This window comes from Gadus chalcogrammus, chromosome 14 (assembly GCF_026213295.1).
Source record: "Gadus chalcogrammus isolate NIFS_2021 chromosome 14, NIFS_Gcha_1.0, whole genome shotgun sequence".
NCBI classification, from domain to species: domain Eukaryota; kingdom Metazoa; phylum Chordata; class Actinopteri; order Gadiformes; family Gadidae; genus Gadus; species Gadus chalcogrammus.
The window spans coordinates 18,638,510-18,657,542 of NC_079425.1; the positions used below are offsets into that span (position 1 = coordinate 18,638,510).

Genomic DNA, 19,033 nt, shown 5'->3' on the forward strand with positions numbered 1-19,033 from the left:
TACAGCTATTTTGACATACATGGACCAAGAAATACACGATCTATTCACTTTTTACATACTTTCTTTTAAAATGGACACATACCGTTTATTATTACTACTATTTCGTTATTCAGCGGACACTTTTTACGACGGAGTATTAGGGCCACACATATTTTTGCCTTGACGAGATTAAAGTCGACATGTCGACTTTAAAGTCAACATGTCGACATTAAACTGGAAATGTCGAGAATAAAGTTGAAATGTCATGTAGACTCTAATCTCACCATGTTGAGATTAAACTCGAAATGTCGAGAATAAAGTGGAAATATGTTGACTTTAATCTCGATTTGTCGACTTTAAAGTCGACATTAAACTCGAAATGTAGAGGATACAGAGTTGAAATTAGTTCGGAGAGATAGCAACCGCTCCACAGGGCCTACACTGAATCCAATGGCTTGTGTGGATAATTTGGTAAAATGTATTTCAGAATCGGGTTTAACAATAAAGAGATCCTTGTTGTTTTAGCACAGAGCCAGTGTGTTCTGATTAGTGTAAGGACGCTGAAAAGGTTGTGCGGAAAAATTCGTCTGTTCAGGAGGAGGACCTGAACAGACGTGTTAATTTGCTAGTCGAGGTGTCGACTTTAATCTCGTCACGGCAAAAAAAAAAAAAATCTTCATGTGTGGCCCTAATACTCCGTCGTAGCTTTTATATAAAGTGATGCAAGCTGAATTTTGTTTTGAAACGTCATTAAGCTAGGCAGCTAAAGGATGCAACTACAGATAGCCTGTGAACATTAGGGATCCAACACAGTGCCTTTCAGTCAAAGACTATCCAGCTCCCACACTTGCCTGGGTATGGTGAGAATGTACCTGAAATCAACATTGTCAGTGACAGCTGAGCAAAATAAAATAACTTTCTCTTTCCACAACCAACATCCTTGCATAGATAAGATACCACTTTATCAATCCATCAGAATAAATATCCGGTAGCATATTTGTCAACTTCTATAGGCTGTACTTTCTGCATATATTAGGCAACAAGTAGTGACTCATTGCCTCTTTTAAAGTACAGCCTGGATGCGGCTTTTCTGTCACATGTCAGACCGACATGCTGCCAATCTGCTACTCCTTCCTTGTGTGATCATGAATCTGATCTCATCTAATCTGGTTTCTATCGCGGCTGTAGATATTGGAGCACGACTGCCTATAATCCGCTAGTCTCTGGGTGGAAATCTGCCGCAGGCGTTTAACCGTCTGCGAGCTTTATCTGCTCCAAAACCTATTTCAGTCAACAGCTATATGGATTGACATACATTTTAATTAGGCCAGGTGCAGTGCGGCTGTTGCCAATCGCCATTAGTACTGCAGGCTGTGTCTCGCTAAAGAGCATTTGTTGAAAGACACCAAGAGCAGCATTAAGACGAATCTGCACTGTCAATTTCGGTGAGATGAGCGACAGGCGGAGGAACACATGGCTGAAGGTATCATAATGTGTTCTTAAGGAAATACTAGAACACAAGTTCCCAAACTACCTTATGTCAAGAGGTCCCCTGTAATGTGTGAGGTACTAGCAAGGGCTGCCCACTTCAAAACAGTATTGCAACAACGCCTAAATCAAGGAACCAAATGAACCTTGATGTAATTGTTTGCAATAAAAGTTGGCAGTAACAATTATGTAGCCTCGTTTACAAATTTACCAAATCTTTGGAATTTGATTATTTGAAATGTTTCATATTTTACACAATTATGTGGCACCCAATATTGAGGCAGTGGGGCCATAAGGCCTAATGTGGCCCCAGCCTCTCTTTTGTCATGGTCCAAGATATCTAATGCACTTAAAATATAACATAACTGGGATAACAGCATGTAATGTCTGTCAGTTTGCCTTCAGCTTGGCTGTGCTCTGCCGAATGCAGATGGTTTCAGAGGACGTTATGAAGACAGAGAGTTAGGTTTTCATCTGACATTTAACAGTAGGGGAAAGCGGGCTGTGGATATTGTTAAGCAAATGTGTCTTTTAAATCAAAGAAACACAAATACTGACAGCATGGTGCTACTCGGCCCTGCCCGCCTTCCGTGATTGTAATTTTCTTTCAAGGCAAAAGTTGGTTCTGTACTGACCCACTTGAAATTCAGCTCACTCCTCGTCTAGGACTTACGTTTTCTTACTGTGATCCTGGTTTTGACAGCAAACCATACCTGGTAAACATATTCCCAATAAAAATGCCATGCCATAGTCGGGCTCCTATATTTTATAAACACCTATTCAACATCAAGCCTCAAACATGAATCTGTTCTGTTTAAAACAATAAAAATACAACAATTGAATGTCCTCATATGCGTCTTCCAACACAGTTTCTATTTAGGGTAAATCTGCCGGGACTCTTTCAAAAAGGCATTTAATAGCTCCAACTGTTTTATAGACCAGGGGGGATGCAGTGTTTAGAATGCTTTACGAGCTCAGCATGGACCTAAATCTTAGGACGATGGGGAAGACAGCATAGTCATGATCAGATTCACTGAAGCAGTTTTATTTCCATGTTTATTCATTGCCAATAGTTAACATAACTGTAGTTGTTATACTTCATGAAATTCTCCATATCTTAAAATATATATATATTTAAATCCAAAATTATAATCAAAGTAAGAAGGATAATTTCTGTTAGAAGTCCATGATCAGTTCTCCTAAATTGGTAGTCTGAGCTACGAGCGAGACCTCGGTTGGGGAGAATAAAGGATACAGAGCACAGAGGCATTGGTTTGGTTTTTGCCCAGACTTGAGACAGACTTCAGAAGGGATTATCTTTCAACAAGCAACCCATAACACAGGGGCAGGGAAGACAGACGGGGGACGTCGCTGTGAATTAACCGTGTGCAGTGTAAAGGCCTCATTAGACTGGAGGGAGGCCTTCAGAGCATTTGCTCACTGTAATGCCATGCAAGCCTTCCAGGAAGCCCTTTTAGTTTCAAGTCATCCAAAAGGTTGCACATTTTTCATTAAAATATAGCAAATAATAAAACGAACAATAAATCGACATGGTGGACTCGAATTGTTTGGATCATTTATATTTTCAGCACTAAAATTGTCAAAATCGTTCACCACGATGCGACACATCCTCCTCCCCCAAACTACTGGCAGGACTAGTTAGAGACAGAGAGAGGTCCTGTTTGAGGTAAACACAGGCCTGCTGCGCACAGCCGTGTAGGGTCTTTCCAAGCTGTGGAATGCAAGTCATCCCCAAACACAAGCCTCCTCTGCAGCATCCACCCTGTTCACTTATTTGCCCCTCCCTAAAGCAGTCAACACTGAGAAGTGAGCGGTTGTGGCCAGCCTTTTTCTACCTTAGGTATAGTTCTGTTCCAGAGCTCCAGAGACCGGGGTTTGAGCCCCTGTCATTGTCCCGCCTGCCCGGCTCAGTTAGTATGTGCTTCCAATGTTCACATGGGCTTCCTCCTTATCCTGATACTAATCATCCTCCTTACTCTGTCAGGAGAAATGCTTTTTAGGCTCCCTAGGGCCTAGAGTAACTCTCTCTCTCTGTGTGTGTGTGTGTGTGTGTGTGTGTGTGTGTGTGTGTGTGTGTGTGTGTGTGTGTGTGTGTGTGTGTGTGTGTGTGTGTGTGTGTGTGTGTGTGTGTGTGTGTGTGTGTGTGTGTGTGTGTGTGTTACATGGGTCTACGTATGTGTGTCTTCATAACTATGTGTGTGACCTTGCGGTGCACCAGCATTCCATCCACACCATCTCCTTGCCCGTCAACGAGACTTGGCTCCAGCCCCCCGTGACCACCAAGTGAAGAGATGCCCCCCTCCTGCTCCCAGGGAGGTGATGGATGGCTGCATGGCTCCAGAGCAGCATTTTATTTAAATGGCCCTCGACTCCAGCATGTTTGCATGAGAAAGCATTGGAGTCCAAGCATAGTAGAGTTGCAACTGTTCTTGACTTCCCAATTCAAGTTCTATGCTTTAGACCCATTTTGGGTACACCAGACAATGGACAAAATGGCACAGAGCACATAGTTGAAAATCCATTCACAACAAGATGAATGTAATAAATATTGAACTGCACATTTGCCACCTGTGGTTCCATCACATCTGACAGTCAGCAAAATACAAAGATTGTTGACATGCATAAACACAGCATGCAACCGATTCCCCGCCTGCTGTGAATCGAGCGGCATCTCATTCAGACCTGATTGCTCTACTGTATCGTCAACATGAGTGAACCACATCCGTTAGGGGTGATGTCAGAGGGGTGTTTTGGAGGGGGGGGCGCTTCCACGAGAGCTCCCTAAGGAGGTTCTCAGCTTGGAGATAAGTGACCCGCGTCAAGACAAGGCCACCATTCTTCCTCCTCCACAGCCCAGAAGGCTACATGCACTGAGAACATCTTAAGCAAAGGAGAAGGACAATGCAGAGTTTGTCCTGCTGCCAATCTGGGAACAAGCGCCCTGTGGGCAAAGCACTGCAAATGAGGCTGTGCGCCAAATGTAGCGCTCTGAAGACCAGCGGGCCAGTAGCCCTCCAATTAGGAGGAGGAACACGCTCAATACGGGCGTCGGATAATCTCAATTACAAACTGTGGGTCAGGTACTGTTAAACAGACAATTTGAAACGGTGGCTGAGTAAGATAATACCTTTAAAGCTTTGAAGCTTTGAGGCTTAAAGCTTCGGCTATTGGTGAGGTCGAGAGTAAAGCGGAGCCTTTGACAAAGATGCCATTGAGATGAGCGAATCAAAACACCATTGCAGATTCCACCTTCCAAATAAAACAAATTCATTAACAAACGATATGCCAGACAATATTGCCATATTGTGTCTGTCAACTAATTTAAATGAAGATATATTTTTAAGATACATTTTTAAGTGAATGAAGAAAAGGTTCAAATGACCAAACTCCCTCACAATTTTTATCCATCAAGTCATCCTGGGTAAAATGGCATCGTTGAAAAAACAAGGCAAGTAAAGCTTAGCTTAGTGCTAGCAAGTTGCTACATACTGTAGACATTACAAAGCTAGCCCCTGGGCTGCAGCAGGTGGCTCGCATCACTCAAATGCTTAAGGCTTTGGTGGACAGCAACTGCCCAGATCTCTGAATGTCAATGGAGCTGCGCTGTGGACCACTTCTAACCCACTTCGCATTAGCCGGCCCTCAAATAAAAGGCTATTTTAAAATGATTCAATTAAGGCTGGTCTCTTCCGCAAGTTGTACAGCAGCCTCGCTCACATAATGCTTCTGAGAGGACAGGGAAAGAGACGGACAGAGACGGAGAAAGAGAGAGAGACAGAAAGAGTGACATAGACGGACAGTGACAGAGACAGGGTGTTGCAGTAATGTTTATAGCAATAAAGAGCAGAATGCACTGTTTAAGCTGTGCTCAAATCCTATTTGCCAAGCTGAGAGGTCTGGCTGCATTCCCATGCACTCTCCCTTCACTAATAAACAAAGAATGCTTTCCCTTATATAGCTCTAGTCCCGCAGCACAGGCCTGACCCGGTGAGAACACACACGCACCCCATAGATGTTTGAAGACACGTATGCCGAGCCTCAGAAAAAGGATGACACTTAAGACACAAGACTATGCCACCATTATACACTCACACAGAATACGGTTGGGGTTCTATTTACAGAACGCCGTCGGGTCTTTGTTTAAGAAGAAACCAAGGACAAAGTGAGACTGGTATGAAGAATTACACAAGTGCTTTGGAAACAAGATGCATATTAGCTTTGACAGTTAGCATGTGGCGTTGCTGGTGAGATTTCTTCCTGTCCGCCAAACGTACGGTCCTTGTCGGGCCTTTTTACGATGGGACAAGCGAGAACCCAAACTCCAGGCCATAAAGGGAGGTGCAGGGTGGTAAGGAGGCGCAAGGAGAGGGACTTCTTCAATGAAAGCCAAACAGGACCACACTCCAATTTGCTTTCCCAAGCGTCCATATCTGCTCTCTGAATTACCAAGAGTTTTCCTTACACCAAAGATATCACAGGTGATCTTCAAGAACAGATATATTTCCTCCATGTACAATTGTCCTTATTTTGACGAGCGATACAAATTGTAATGTTGATGAATTGTTGTAATGTCAAATAATTTGTTTGATAAGAAGATCAAGGTAATTCAGAGAGAAGAGATTGTTAGAGGGTCAGGAAAATACTATATGGCTCTTTTCATCCAGTTCAAAGCAACAGCACTCTCTCTAAATTTCAGTACCACAGCCGGATACAATATTTAGCAGACATTGAGAAATAAGTAAACAACAGCAACCAAAGAACTCAGATTTGTATACTTACAGTTTGTTAAGGACAGCCTAGATTAAACCCAATTATATTCTGGATCTTGTCTTCATCTGGCAACAATAACAAAACAAACAAAAAAACTATTTTAATCATTATAGCCAGTTCACATCCACAATGCCAGACATCGCTGGGGAAATCAATACAATACGTTGGCCAACATAAACAAGGCCCATACAAACTCGAAGCAACCAGTTTGTTATTCTGCCTTGTTAAACTTGACTGAATTGTCCCCTTCGTTGAACCAAGGGGCCGTGGGTGTATGGACTGAGCCCGAGACAGGGGGAAATTGGCAGCCAGAAAGATACCCAGATGACACAAAAAGGTGTCCCAGAATGCCATGACGGGCAGGTGGGTAAAGGTAAACATGACATAATCACACCAAACCAGGGCAATTTGGAGGGCTATACTCAGTAATGACAGACCCCGAGGCAATACATTTTTTGTCGATATGCCCATGTTCTGTGACCCAAAACAATTCAATATCTCACAGAATGTATTTTTAGCACCACAGCAACAACTCTCCAGTCAAAGTTATTAAGTCGAAGTCACCCAAATCACACAGGACCTGACATTTCTACCACTTCAGCTGGTATTATATGCATGAAGAAATCATTCATAGTGCTATAGTCAGATATGCCTTCAAACTTTCATGGGAATTGCTGCTTAGCAACAGGAGCTGACTGGATAATAGTTAAGAATGAAAAGTTTTAAAAGATGCCAAAACGAGATCAGACAAATTCCACCCTGCAATATACAAATGATCAAGGAATATGACAAACCAATATTTCAATACAAAAACCTTTGCACCAACATTTTGCCTTTCTTTGTCGCATTTTTCAACACATTCTTAGCATCAGCCAAGATAACTGAATCTTTTTTTGGCAATGCGGAGGAAAATAAAAAATCCAAAGAGGAGGAACGCATTACTTTACAAAATCGAACTAGTGGCTATCGGCTACATCACAACAAAAATGAAATCAATGCTCAAATTGCCATTCTAGCATACTAATGCAATAGAAGCTAACAGAGGAGATCATGTAGTAGCACACTGTTATCACACCCTTGACTTTCATCTTCACTAGTACAAACAACATATCTAATTGTTTCCTTGATAGCCTTGTTGTACCCCGCTGTGTAGTACTTTATCAGTTGGTGTGTCTGTCAAGCTTAGCCGTAGCCTACAATTGTGATAGTTAAAATGCTGCATGCGGCCCATTGCTAATTATAACCCCCTTATGTGAGAAATGTGGGCGGGACAGAGAAGGAGGGATTGGTTCAACACACAGAGACAGACACACACACACACAAACATGTCAAAGTTCAGTGTGACATTCTGTGATATTGACGATAATCACTGGCCTGTTTTCCTCACATTCACTCAAGCTAGTAAATCTGAGGCACATTTGCATTAACTGCAAACAGCAGTGTCCCCCCTCCCGTCCCTGTCCCCCTAGGTCCCGGAATATACTACACACTAAAGGCTGCGGTTATTTATTTTGACAATGTTGCTGGAGAATGTAGCCGTTTTGAGTGTTGCAGTATAGCTGGCTGTGTTTTAACGCCGCGCAAACGTATGGGGGATGAACACATCTGCATTGGCTCCGCCTCCTGAGTAGCACCATAAACACCCACAGGGTTGTAAAAGTGAACATTAACGCAATGCCTTGAGGCATTGGTCAACTAAATTACATCAAATCAAGACGGTTTTAGGGTGAAGAGGCAATTACTGATTAGAGTAGGAAATGTATTGAATCTGCCAATGTTCTGTCGAAGTTTGGTATTTTCCTGCCCTATTTCTGTACCTCACTCAAACGTCGGTCCAATTAAATGGAAAGAGCAGGAAAATTAATTCTAAAAAAGTTCCCATTGGCTATCTAATGTTTTCACGTGGGCAACGCATGGATAGGAATTTTAAATCCTGACTCTGATACTCCCATACACTGTTGTGGTGTGATCATCATGACTCCTCATGTCTCTGGGGAAGTTTCAACCTTTTTCGTAACAGCAAAGCCAGCCATCCCAGAATGCCACGCTTTTCCCTAGGTCCCGGTTCCCATACTTGACAGTTCCCATAAGGTGTACATTTCAAAAGTATGTATTTAGAGATGGGTTCTGTTATTTAGTTAAGAAGCAGCTTAAATTGGCCAGGAATCAGGAATTACTTTGGACACAACAGATAATCAACAGTCTACGCCTCCCCAAATGTCCCTGAAGCAGATCAGCTGCCTGAATTCCCACTGATCCTTTCCTCCTACAAGACCACTAACTGCTTCTACTTGCCTATTCTAAGATATTGTGAATTACCATAAATATGAAGATAATTCAAGATTTAGGAAAAACATTTTGTAACAGATCCTAGGATTCACATTGAATGAAGTCAGATACTGGTTACTTGTCTTGTGTTGACAGCGGTCACCACCATTGTAAACAACAAGCTAGCTAATGACTTAGCAGAGCCAACAGTAAACTCGCAGTGATTAACTCCAACCCAGCAGGAGGCCATGGACCTTGCAGGGGGCACGGTCACTGAGCGATACATGAGCAAATGCTGTCCCTCTGATGCTCTGAGCAAGCAGGAGGGTTTGGTATTCCAGCAGCCCTGACAATATCAGGGGACACACCAGCCCTGCAAAAGAATGGGGTTCAACAGGATTCAAATTGACGGTACCAAATTCTGCATTGGATCCATCGTGACACTATCTGCCTGTGTGAACCAAAACATTATGTATCTTAGATAGACCTAAAGTCCTTTTGTAGATTTTATGAAAAAAAGATTTATTATTTTAAAATAATGCACATGTAAAGGAACAATTTTGAAACGGGCTTGAAATAAAACCTAGTTGTTTTTCTTTCAAACATTGGATATCAACTCTGCTCAATCTGGCAACTAAACCACTAAAAAACACAACACACAACAACTTTATCCTCACACAACAGAATCAATGCCAAGCCACCAGCTGCATATTTTCTCATAGGTCATTATGGATGCTTAACTGTGAAAGCCTTGCGAGATGACAGCCTTCACCAGAAGCAAAAGCCGCAGATTGTGTTTAAGTGTAGTCCAATCACCTTGCAGTTGAGTGGGGGTCCCACATTTCCAGAAAATGTTTGTGCAATACAGGAAATATGCAATGACGTTATACGGACGAGGTGAACAACATTATGTCACCAGTAAATGAGGGGCGAGTGGGGTTAGCTGGTAAACCTTGCCTTGCCAGATGACCACAGAGTCAGAAATTGTATCCCAGTGGGTCCTGTGACTTCCTCAGAGCCGTCCTATGATAGGAAACCAGGGGCCCCTCCTGCCTGATATATACTTTTACCCATTAAACTGCCAAAGAAAGTCTTCCTGCACAGTGAATCTGTCTCAAATAACTTTGAAAGTCTTGTTGACTGTCTCCTAACTGTGACTTTTCCCCTAAAGTCCCAGGCCAAACATGCAAACCATACTGCCAAATATCGCATTGCATTTTAGTAATTAATATTAATTATGGATCCCCTTATTGTTTAGGAAGCAGTCCCTTTGTCAAAGCATACGATAAGTCAACATTTATTAATTTAATAATCCAAAACCTCACCCTGGGCAACAACTGATATGGTTAATCATGGCATAGAAAGAAGGAGAGTAACCTGCTATTAGACAGGTATAAAGGGAATATCTACACATCGTTTATACAGAAAGGGGTGTGGCGGCCAGGCGCTGGGCAGCTAACGTTACAATTCATAATGGCAAAGTACAACAGGGTTAGACTTATTATAGCGCAGCGTGTTAGTATGTAGCTTGTGTCCATCATGTTTCGGACAGTGATATGCCTTCATGTGATGTGAGCCAGTAAATGACTAATACGTGCAATCAGCCGTGGAAAACTGCTGCCAAAACAGAGATCCACAGGACGCATTACGACCTCACTCACTGTCCTTTTAACGTTTCAATACCAATTTAACAACCATTAGATTCGATTAAAGTGTTTGTCATTCTTCACGACCATCTGAGTGGGATTTTAATATGGTAGTATGAATAAGATAAATCCAAAGGCATGTTCCATCAGAATGTATTGCAGAAATGTACTGCTACCGTTACATTAATATTAAAAAAATCGGATACGCCAACAATACTAAACGGTGTTTTAAAGCCTGTTCAACATCTCGAATAAACAGCCTTCAGTCTTAAAATAGCGGGTGAAAAGCAGTGTTTTTTATTCAGATAGAATCAACTGTAAGCAACACCAAAGCCTTGTAGTCCTAGTCAGACAACCCAGCCAAACAGCAATGTGAACATGTACATTCAAAAGTCGTCCAAATTGTTCCAAATTGTTCATTTTCAAGTTCGACTAATTACAACCACAGAAACTGCCAATGAGTTAGGAACGACCACAAATTCCCAATGGAAGCCCCTGAGCTGCAATGGTGCCCAGTGCCTACTCACTACCACACACTCACTCACTCACTCACACCAGGTCCATCAAGACGCCTTGGACGCACACTGCGCTCACACAACATGACCGCTTTATCCTCAAGCTTTTCCCTGGACCGTGCATGCCTGCAGCCGGGTTCAATGGGTAAAAGGGGAGAAAGAGCCGGTTTGAAAACATGCGTTCCTACCTTGAGATCCTCTACTGTATCATCTCAAACGGCAAGCCTTTAGAAGATGGCCAATAGCCAGCAGCCCTGCTTCTCAGGAGTAAAATATCCTCCTCGGTGGGGAGATTTCCAAGCGGCCAAGTAGTGAGTACTAGAGGCGGTGTTGAAGTGTGCTGCGAACGGGGAGGAGGTGTGGTTGTAAAGGAGGAAATGCGTCATAATTATCGGCCCGTTTGTAGTCCACTTACCTCCCACGGTCAGCACTATACATATGGTGGTGTACTTTAAGAACTACAAGTGGTGATCATGTAGTGTTTATATAGTGGCCGTTTTTTTATTTGTAGCCTGATAACTATTTTTATAAATAATATTAATAAAAATATAGTCTCATCGAATGTGGTGCCTGGTGTGATCTACGGGTTTGCCCCAGGCTACCTTGTCTTGGAAAAAGGGGAAAAACGCACACAAATGCCAGCAGCTGTTCAAATATTTGCTCAGAACTTTGCAAATACCCGCTGTTAGTCGTGCTGAGGGCGGCCGGCAGGTGAGGAAATCCACATGGCCTCTTTAGGTCTGTGTAGGCTACTGTTAACATGCGTCAAATATATTTTTTTCAAATAAATGGTTTCTTTGTATTTTAGCACAAAATGTTTGATTAAATATACACGAGCCCATCTATGAAATCATGTCTATTGGCTTTTTCATTTTTTTTCTCCATGTGCCAAACCAAGGGATTTAAGGAATAATTACTTAATTCCCACCAGCAATTCTTACAAATTACCCATTTAAATGCAGGTATAATTCTTTCACATTTCTATTTTTTTTCAATCTGTATTGTGATCAATTCAGTGCTCATATAAGTCAAGTGCTTACACCTTGTGGTTAAGGCTATGTATTACAGGTTGTTCATCTCATTTAATTCTTAATAAATCTATTTATTTTAGACCGTTTATCGAATTTGACTGTATTTTGGACTAATATTTTGTGTAACAGAAGGACACAACATGATGTCGTCTTACCAAATGAGACATGGGAGTGAATGCCACATTTTGCTAGTTTGATTCAGAAAGTTTTCTGAATAAACATGTTTATTCTCATCTTTATGTATCGAATTTTTTCTTTAAAGTCGCTCCATGAATAGATACAATGCATTGCAAGTTAAGTGAACAGAAACTGAATACCAAAACAACTGATCTTTTCCATTTGCAAATTTTGTTTTTTCTACCTAATTTAAATTATCATTTGCATCAGCAAACACTCATTTAGGCCAATGCGTGAACCAGCCACCCCCCATACCTAATTACCTGCCAGTATATTGCAAAGATAAGACAAGGGTGGCAATTACATGTCGCCGGTCATTTGACAACAGATCACAACCTCTGTAAACAAACACTTTATTTTATATTTATTATATGGTTTGCATTATTAAAATAATCTTTAAGATTAATTAGTATTTAAATCATCTTTATTTCATACTGCACAACCAACATAGTAGGAAACACTCCTCTCCCCCTCATAAGAGGACAGGGAAATCAGTGTCCTCTACTCCTGGGACTCCTCCACTACAGCTTTGGGCTTGGAAATGGCTGACTTCATGCCGGGCAAAGCGCTTCTCCTCCGCGCCGAGGTTTCGATCGCCTGCACCAGCTCCACATCCCACGGATGGGTGACAAAGCTCAGCACTTCCCCTTCCTCCACTCCGCCTGCCCGCCCCACCCTCCCAGCACGGTGGATGTAGTCCGTATGCGACTCCGGGCAGTCGTAGTTGACGACCAGCCGGACCCGGGAGGTGTCCAGGCCTCGTGAGGCGATGTCCGTGCAGATGAGGAGGTCCACGGTCCCCTTCTGGAAAGAACGGAATATCCCGGTCCTGACCGCAGAAGGCATCTCCCCCTGGAGACGCAGGTGCTTGACCCGGAGCTCGTCCAGGGCGTAGCCCAGCCAGTTCACTGTGGACGCCTTGTTGCAGAACACCACGACACCGGCACCCACTTCTTCTCCACGGGTCTCATGCTGCAACTCCTTCAGAACCTGCTGAAGCTCCAACAGCTTGTCACAACCCTTCACCTTCAGGAAGGTCTGCTTGACGTGGGGCATGAGCAGGTGTAAGTTCTTGCTTTTTACCGTCACCATGCTACCGAGGTCCGTCACCTGCGCCAGAACCTCTGCCACCCCCCCTGGAAAGGTTGCCCCGACCACCAGCAGCTGGGCTTTACTCCCGGGGCCCTTGGTCTCCGAAGGGGCCCGGGCGATGTTAGTTTGCAGCAGGATGCTCTCCAGCATGCCGGAGAAACTGGGGTCGAACATGGTGTCTGCCTCGTCCACCACCAGGAAGCTCAAAGTGCTAAGGTCCAGGTACCGTCTCCGCAGGGCTTTGATAAGAGCTCCCGGGGTGGCCACCAAAATATCTGCAGGGCCCTTCCTGAAAACCGTCTTGATGGGGCCGATTCCTCGCCCTCCCCCCACAGTTTTGGTCAACATGTGGAACGGGGCGCACAGGAACCGGGACACCGATGCCACTTGTTCGGCCAACTCTCTGGAAGGCACGACGATCAAACATCCGAGAGTACGGGTATTCTCTATGTAATCCTCAGAGGATTTATCCAATTGCAGTTTGTGTACAATGGGCAGGAGATAACTCAGTGTTTTGCCGCTACCCGTCTCTGCAGCACACAAAATGTTATTACCCTTCAGGACTTTAGGGATAGTCTGTAGTTGCACTGTCGTGGGGTGGGTGATATTGGCCATGTTTAGAGTTTGCACCAGCTCCTTGTTGATGCGGAGTTGACCAAACTCAATGGCTTTTCCCTCTTTGACGCTTTCCTCCTGCTGGCGTTCAGTAACGAACGGAGCGACACTCTTGGTGTTGTTTATGATGAAGTAGTCCCCAAACGATTTGTTGTGTTTCCAGCCTTTAGAGGAAAGGGTGGTCTGTTCAAACTTCCCGAATGCATACCCCGCAGACTGATTGTGTTCGGTGTTCTTGCTCTGGATGAGCAGCTTGCCAGCTCTGATAGTGGGGATTTTTTTTTTACCCCGAAGCTCTTTCGCGTTTTCAATGCGCCTCTGCATATGTTGAGGTATGCGGATGACAACAGTCTCGTTTGTGGGGGCCGAAGAGTGACCAAAGCGGGTTGGACCGTTACCACCATAATCCCGAAACCGATGCAAAGCGTTGACAAATGGAGAAACATTTCTCAGTAGTAAATCGTTGTGCGCGACCAAAGCCACATGAATGACCTTCGTGGAGCGCATCTTTTTTTTTTTGTTTGACAGAAACAAACACAGCACTGAAAGGGAAATAGCAACCTACTTCAAAATGACATGTCTTTTTGTAATCTTCAATCGAGCCTAAATGTAGTTTCATTAACGCTTACAGTGGCTATTGATATCCAGCTTGAAGCGCAAGCAACCGCCATGCTTGCTCGTCGACTAATGATAACGTCATCTGACAGCCAGCGCTAGAAGTGTGACGTAAAGTGTGTGCGTGCGTGTGCGTGTGTGTGTGTGTGTGTGTGTGCTTGTGTGGGCGCACGCGGGGGAGAGAAATAGGTAAATATATTTTATATGATCATATGAAATTCAGTACAGGGTCAGTTGTACAAGGTAAACAGTCTTTTTTTGCAATAATTCTGCTTTATCTTCATTTACATTTATATGAATAATAAAATCGAAATGATTCCCAAAGTTTATAACATTAGAATAATTAAATGTTCATAATTCAAAAACATTGAAACGCCATGAGTAGATAGATAGATAGATAGATAGATAGATAGATAGATAGATAGATAGATAGATAGATAGATAGATAGATAGATAGATAGATAGATAGATAGATAGATAGATAGATAGATAGATAGATAGATAGATAGATAGATAGATAGATAGATGGATGGATGGATGGATGGATGCATGGATGGATGGATGGATGGATGGATGGATGGATAGATGGATAGATGGATAGATAGACTTGATCGACTGATAGATAGATTTATTCATTCATTCAGATACACTCACTGTCTGCATTTAACCATCTTGGGTAGTTCCCCTACAGAATGTATCAGTCCAACCATTGATTTAGCCTACTGCTGAGCAAGAAAATCCCACGCACGCTATGTTTGTCTGCATCAACTGTTGAACATGCAACAGCAAGCATGAACAGAAAATAAAAAAAGTAAGTAAGAGAAAATGAACATCCCTGAACCAATCAGTAATGTATGACATAACTTAATAAACTACCTCAACACCCACTATTACCAACTCCTGGTTGTAAATACGCCTTCCACTTTGCTATTTAACAAATTCACCAAAAGAGGGCAGCATAAATCAACAAGGATTTACTTGCAGAGCTGCATATTCATACTAACCCTGTAGAATTCAATCCATTGGTTATACTTCAATTATTATAAGAACGGATGAGTCTAAATAGTATCGTCCGTTAATGTACTTTTTCTATTTATTTTATTTTACCACTTCATTTTATTTTAACAATTTGGATTTAACTTTAAATTGTTTTCTGATTTAGAAAAAACCTGATCAGGCCTCTGCTGAATGATAGGCATTTTACCTGCTTCTTGATACTCAAGTGAGTTGAATTTAACCTGCAGAAGTTGGGGCAGCATAGGTAAGAGATGCATTGACACTTGACATTTGACATTTACACTATGCAAAAAAACACTTTAGAAGTACACACAGTTTTTTTTTTTTCACAACTTGCAAGAGCTTAATATCACAAACCACATCTAAGGCCTACGCCCTCCCACACAATATGTTCTCCCTCCAAAGGTCATCCGAGCAGATAAAAGATGCAGGTAAATCTTATTTGCAGCTCTCAACATGCAGCTGATGTAGAGCAAGAATATTTCACAAGCTCCTGAGATTTAAGTTTTTTTTTAGTTTTTTTTTTTTGCTGCACTTATATCACATATAAGTCATTATTACAATTTTAAAAGTTTATTTACATTAATATTCCTAAAAAAGGACCCCTCATTTACTTTTTAAATGGCATTCTGTTTAAGTATTGAAATCAACTTGGAAAATTTGAGTCATATGTTAAAGTCAACTGTTTTCACTTGACTGCTACAACTGCTAAGACATTAAGCAGCTGTAGCATCAATCATTCAAGTATTGCCAAGGGACAGCTCTCATGTTTGAAACCATGATTTAGTCAACATATTAACAACAATAATTGACAACATAATTAATTTTGTTATTTGTAGTTATGTTAACACATGAGCCGAGGCTGTACACCCACAAACACCTCCCCACAACTCAGAGCGCCTTCACAGAAAGAGTGGTGTGCTTTTGCATATGTATGCATTCGTCAAGATGAAATGATGCATGTCAAAACACTATTCAAATGATCCATTTCGGATACGTCTTTATTAGTTCAAATTGACTACTGTACTTTTTCCTTGCCTTTCATGGAAAATAACTGCATTAAAAAACAAAAAAAACAAATTCAATAACGAAATTCATCGTTGTTGCAAGAAATCAGTAATGTGAAACAGCTTACAGACCCATATCACAGACATAAAGAAACACAAACACACACACACAAATGGAAATCCATGCATGCCCACATAAAACACGCACAACCATACTTATACATATATACTTACATATATATATATATATATAAAAATATATAGATATAGATATATATAGATATATTCATATGCACAGAGTCTACGTTTCTTAAAAAATGATCCTGTTGGATCAAGTTGGATCTTGACGTTTTTACAGATTATAGATATAGTGTGTGTGTGTGTGTGTGTGTGTGTGTGTGTGTGTGTGTGTGTGTGTGTGTGTGTGTGTGTGTGTGTGTGTGTGTGTGTGTGTGTGTGTGTGTGTGTGTGTGCTTATGTGTTTGTGTGTGTGTGTGTGTGTGTGTGTGTGTGTGTGTGTGTGTGTGTGTGTGTGTGTGTGTGTGTGTGTGTGTGTGTGTGTGTGTGTGTGTCAGTCTGTCTGTCTGTCTGTCTGTCTGTCTGTCTGTCTGTCTGTCTGTCTGTCTGTCTGTCTGTCTGTCTGTCTGTCTGTCTGTCTGTCTGTCTGTCTGTGTGTGCTTGTGTGTGATTTAGGAATCATTCATTTTAAGGATTCCCCTTATTACGAATATATGAATAAAATCATATGATAGCTTACGGGCTAAACGTATTGTGTCAAATTGTTGGAGGGGGAGAAATGGCAAATTTGTGTACAAAAAGTTGCAGATTAATTACTAAATAATATTGAATGACAGGCCTACGGTTTTCTGAAGCAAACACTCATGCGCTTAACAATAGAATTACGTAGTGTTTTGAAGATTTCCCAAAGTCAGTAACAGGCCGTGTTATTGTAGGTCTGTAAATTATACCTAAGTGTTCTGGGAAAGATTGATGAGATTAATGAGGGGTCCAGAGGTCTTGGAGCAGTAAACATCTCGATCTACTTTGTATTAATTTTCCCAGTCAGATTCCTAGTGGGTCAAGACAAACAGTGAGGGCCGCCCTGATTCTAGATTCACCTCAGTCATAGCCACCGCCAACACACGCTAATGCAGTCACAGAGCACAGACAACCAGGAAGAAGACTTATGATAAGTGCATAATCAATATGGTTCTATCAATCTCAAATAAGCTCTGAGAAGTATTAATGCCAATAGTGATTTAAGAAATCAATTTCACCTCCCTAAGAGTTATTCAGTTGAAAAACAAATGTGATTAGACATTTCCCAATAAAGCTTTTTATCCCTGCCCTGCAAGCTTCATATCCATTATATTAAATAGAAGGCCAACATAAGGATTACATAGGATGTATAAAACAGAAGAAGAGACAGATTAGATTGGACAGACCTCTTAAGACATAGGAAAAGAGAGATTTACATAGAAATACATAGGATAAGAGACAGACATAAGGTCAAATGCATAGTGACAGCATGCATGTATAGCGTCCTTAGTAATATAATTGACTTACGTTAATTCCAGTTGTATTAGTTGTTCAGTGACAGACTTATTGAGACTTCATACTGACTCATAGAGCAGGGGCTAGCGTTAGGGGCTGCCATCAGATCCACTTTCATAACCCGCTACAACCAAATGATCCACGTTTCCATATCCATTTCATGTAATAATGAATAATAATAACATATTTGAGCAAAATAAAAAAACAAGAGGCATATCATATAAGCAGGTTATCGTATATGTTTTAAAATATATTTAAAAAGATATACCCACGGTATTTATTTTTCCTACTTATCTACATTTTCACCTTCCCTTTCATTCATTGATAATGCATCTAATTGGCTAACTAGAAATGGTTAATGAAATAGGTGGGAGAGGAATCAAAAGGCGGAAGTGCACTTCTGTCATACATGTGAGCCTAGGAATGGCTCACCCTAAAGGTGCAGAGGTAGCTGAAGGGCAGGTTTGATATAATCGTATGGATCGTATGCATCGTATGGATGCAGCAAATAAAGAGCATGGGATTATTTTCGATAACATACAAAGAAAATACATTTCCCAAAAAAGAGTACACGGAAAATGATGGTTTATCAGAAAGAAAATATTTATAAAAACGGATTTATATTTATTATTATTAGTATTATTATTATTATTGTTATTAGTAGTAGTAGTAGTGGTAGTAGTAGTAGTATTAGTATTAGGCTAGTATAATTATTGTTATGTATTTTCATTATGAGAATAACATAAAAATACTTTGGAATATAATATTTTGGAGTTTTGTGTAATAAGGTTTTTGTTTACGTTTTATGTTCGTGTGTATGTGTGCGTGTACGTGCGCGTGTACACGTACGTGTTCATTTGTGCGTATGTGTTGCCTTTCTACTTTGCTGACGTCATCGCGGGAACTGCCCTGTCACGCGCTGTTAGTAAAAGTTGGGATAGAAGCTCCAGTCGGCGCGAGAGAGGTAAATTTCGCGACCGCTTTTATTGACGTTTGGTAAAGGTCGCGAGGAAGCGAAATAAATGACAGTGTAGCCTAGTCGAAGCCGCGCGATGTAACGAAAGTCGACTCCTTCCAAAAGTTTATGTCAACACTTTATCACAGTAGTCGAGAAGAAACCGCCACAGTGAGAGTTATTCTGGATTTTTTTTTAAAAGAAGGAAACGCTTTCTCGAGACCGTCGCGTTTATAATTGTAAAAACAACAACATCTCGAAAGGCTTATTTAACGAGAAGAGA

The 19,033-nt window shown here is 41.6% G+C and overlaps 2 protein-coding genes across 4 annotated transcripts in view; both read right to left on the reverse strand.

Moving 5' to 3' along the window:
- The window catches only part of tln2a (talin 2a), a 91,135-nt gene extending 80,118 nt beyond the window's left edge, over positions 1-11,017 (reverse strand). For 2 of the 3 annotated variants that reach the window (XM_056608649.1, XM_056608646.1), the window contains exon 1: positions 10,876-11,017. The gene's annotated coding sequence lies outside the window, so the exon portion shown is untranslated. Of the gene's footprint in view, positions 1-6,267; positions 6,324-10,875 lie in introns of all 3 variants that reach the window. The other variant, XM_056608648.1, reaches the window with a different exon arrangement.
- Positions 11,018-11,799: 782 nt separating this feature from the next.
- LOC130403459 (probable ATP-dependent RNA helicase DDX28) lies at positions 11,800-14,289 on the reverse strand. The gene has a single exon (XM_056607823.1). The coding sequence runs from the start codon at positions 14,107-14,109 to the stop codon at positions 12,397-12,399; it is 1,713 nt and encodes a 570-aa protein (XP_056463798.1). The 5' UTR covers positions 14,110-14,289; the 3' UTR covers positions 11,800-12,396.
- Between the last annotated feature and the right edge of the window lie 4,744 nt (positions 14,290-19,033).

What these genes read in the sequence shown, in the direction of transcription:
- LOC130403459 (XM_056607823.1), bottom strand. Translation starts at nt 14,109, where the DNA reads ATGCGCTCCACGAAGGTCATTCATGTGGCTTTGGTCGCGCACAACGAT.